Here is a 2748-nt window from a genome sequence, read left to right as displayed (position 1 = left end):
GGGTGTCCCGAGGGGATTTGGGGGTGTTCCGAGGGGTTTGGGGGCATCCTGAGGAGATTGGGGGCTCCCCTGAGGGGTTTGGGGGCATCCCAAGGGATTTGGGGGCATCCCGAGGGGATTTGGAACCCCACCGAGGAGATCTGGGGGCATCTCAAGGGGTTTGGGGACATTCCTGAGGGGTTTGGGGGTGTCCTGAGGGGTTTGGGGGTGTCCCAAGGGATTTGGGGCTCCCCTGAGGGATCTGGGGGTGTCCCGAGGTGTTTGGGGGTGTCCCGAGGGGTTTGGGGGTGTCCCGAGGGGATTGGGTCATCCTGAGGAGATAACCCTCAGGATTTACCCCAAAACCCTCTCAGAGCAGGAAAACACCTGCAGGACCCCCAGAAGACCCCAAAGTGGGGGATTTCAGCCCAAACTCACGGCGGGCAGGGACTCATTGACGGGGTCGAGGCAACCCACAACACCCAAACCCCCAGGATTTACCCCCAAACCCTCTGAGAGCAGGGAAACGCCTGCAGGACCCCCCAGAAGACCCCAAAGGGAAACACCTGCAGGACCCCCAAAACGCCCCGAACCCACAACACCCAAACCCCACAACACCCAAACCCTCAGGATTTACCCCCAAACCCTCTCAGAGCAGGGAAACGCCTGCAGGACCCCCGGAAGACCCCAAACCAGGGGGTTTCACCCCGAACTCACGGCGGGCAGGGACTCATAGACATTGACGGGGTCGAGGCAACCCAAAACACCCAAACCCCCAGGATTTACCCCCAAACCCTCTCAGAGCAGGGAAACGCCTGCAGGACCCCCAAAAGCCCCAAACCAGGGGGTTTCACCCCAAACTCACGGCGGGCAGGGACTCGTAGACATTGACGGGGTCGAGGCAACCCAAAACACCCAAACCCCCAGGATTTACCCCCAAACCCTCTCAGAGCAGGCAAACACCTGCAGGACCCCCCAAAAGCCCCCAAACCGGGGGGTTTCACCCCAAACTCACGGCGGGCAGGGACTCGTAGACGTCGACGGGGTCGAGCCCGCCGGGCCCCAGGCGCTTCTGGCGCTCCTCCTCCTCGTACTCGCGCAGCGCCTTCTCCAGCCGCGCCCGCGCCCGGCCCCGCACGCGCTCCTTGAACGCCTCCAGCTCCTCCGTGAAGCCCTCCAGGTACTGCTGGTCTGCGGTCTGGGGGGAAACGGGGTGCACCCCCAAATTCGGGCCAAAGCGACCCAAAATCCAGCCCGAATCCACCCTGAATTCACCTCGAATACACCCAAATTCATGCCAAATCCAACACAAATTCACCCCGAATCCAGACTGAATCCACCCTGAATTCACCCCGAATCCACCCAAATTCATGCCAAATCCAACCCAAATACATCCTAAATTCACCCCGAATCCAACCCAAATCGACTTCAAATTCATGCCAAATTCATCCCAATCCACCCTAAATTCACCCCAACTCTAGCCCAAATTCATCCCTAATCCACCCCAAATCTACCTTAAACCCCCAATTCCACCCCTAAATCCCCAATTCCACCCCAAACCCCCAATTCCACCCCGAGCCCCCCTTTTCCCACCCCCTCCCCTGCTCAAACCTCACGAAAGGGAAAATATTTTGAGGCTGAACCCGTGGAAATTGGGGAACACTTGGCCCCAGGGAGGGATTTGGGGGCCCAGAGGGGATTTTTACCTTAATTTTGGTGAAAAACTGCCGGAAGCAAGCCCGGGGATCCACCTTGAGGCTCTTGGCCAGCTCCAGGATGAACTGCATGACGATGGTCTGGTGGGCCACCTGCTCCATCAGCGCGTGTTTCTGGGGGAAAATGGGGTCAAAATCCCAAAATTGCCCAAAATCCCCACGCCATCCAACCCCTTCTGGGCGGGGAAAGAGGTGACTGGGGTCAGGGAATCCCTGCAGGGGCTAAGGGCTTTAGGGTGAGACTGGCTTGGGTTTTGTGGTCTTCAGAAGCTTTTTGATCCCAAATTAATCCCAAATTCCCTGATTTTGGGGGTTCCTCGTCCCAGGAAAGCCCTGGAGCTGCAGGAGAGGAGCCTGGGGGCGAACCCCTGTTCCAAAAAAAGGGGTGGGTGCCTTCAAAGGAAGACTTTAAGGATCTGTTCCCACCTCTCCTGCTTTATAATTCCCAAAATCTCTCATTTTTTTGGCAGGAAAAACAGGATAAAATCCAGAGAGCTGAGAAGCAGGCAGCTCCAGCCTGGGAAGGGGGGGTTTATCCCAATTTCAGCCCCCTCCTCACCTCCTCCACCTCCAGGTCGATGCACCAGATGACCAGGTAGTTGGCTGTCTCCTCGCACACCAGGTGAGGGTTGTCTGACAGGTACTTCTGGCTGTCATCCCAGCGCCTCAGCATCCCTGCCGGCAGGGATCGGGGGTTCCCTGTGCTCAGGGGGGGACCCTGAACCCCCAGGGACAAACCCTGAACCCCCTCAGGAACCCTGAACCCCCAAGGAACAAACCCTGAACCCCCCAGGGACAGAGCCTGAACCCCCAGCAACCCTGAACACCCCAGGAACAAACCCTGAACCCCCAAGAACAGACCCTGAACCCCAGGGACAGACCCTGAACCCCCTCAGGAACCCTGAACCCCCTCAGAACAAACCCTGAACCCCCAGCAACCCTGAACACCCCAGGGACAGAGCCTGGACCCCCAGGGACAGACCCTGAACCCCCAGGAACCCTGAACCCCTTTAGAACAAACCCTGAACCCCTCAGGAACCCTGAACACCCCAGG

General features: G+C 58.5%; 1 protein-coding gene across 1 annotated transcript; it reads right to left on the bottom strand.

Annotated features, from left to right (window-relative positions):
- Positions 1-964: 964 nt before the first annotated feature.
- Positions 965-2412, bottom strand: LOC121354738 (hsp90 co-chaperone Cdc37-like; the record flags this gene model as incomplete). The annotated part of the gene is made up of 3 exons (XM_041469567.1): positions 965-1177; positions 1686-1808; positions 2254-2412. Coding segments are annotated over 3 exons (480 nt in total), but the record flags the coding sequence as incomplete, so codon positions are not given.
- Positions 2413-2748: the final 336 nt, after the last annotated feature.

The sequence above is a fragment of the Pyrgilauda ruficollis genome, unplaced genomic scaffold (assembly GCF_017590135.1).
Source record: "Pyrgilauda ruficollis isolate IOZ18807 unplaced genomic scaffold, ASM1759013v1 scaffold2366, whole genome shotgun sequence".
In the NCBI taxonomy this organism is placed as follows: domain Eukaryota; kingdom Metazoa; phylum Chordata; class Aves; order Passeriformes; family Passeridae; genus Pyrgilauda; species Pyrgilauda ruficollis.
Note: the sequence above shows the minus strand (reverse complement) of the source record. Positions and strands in the feature narration are given on the sequence as shown.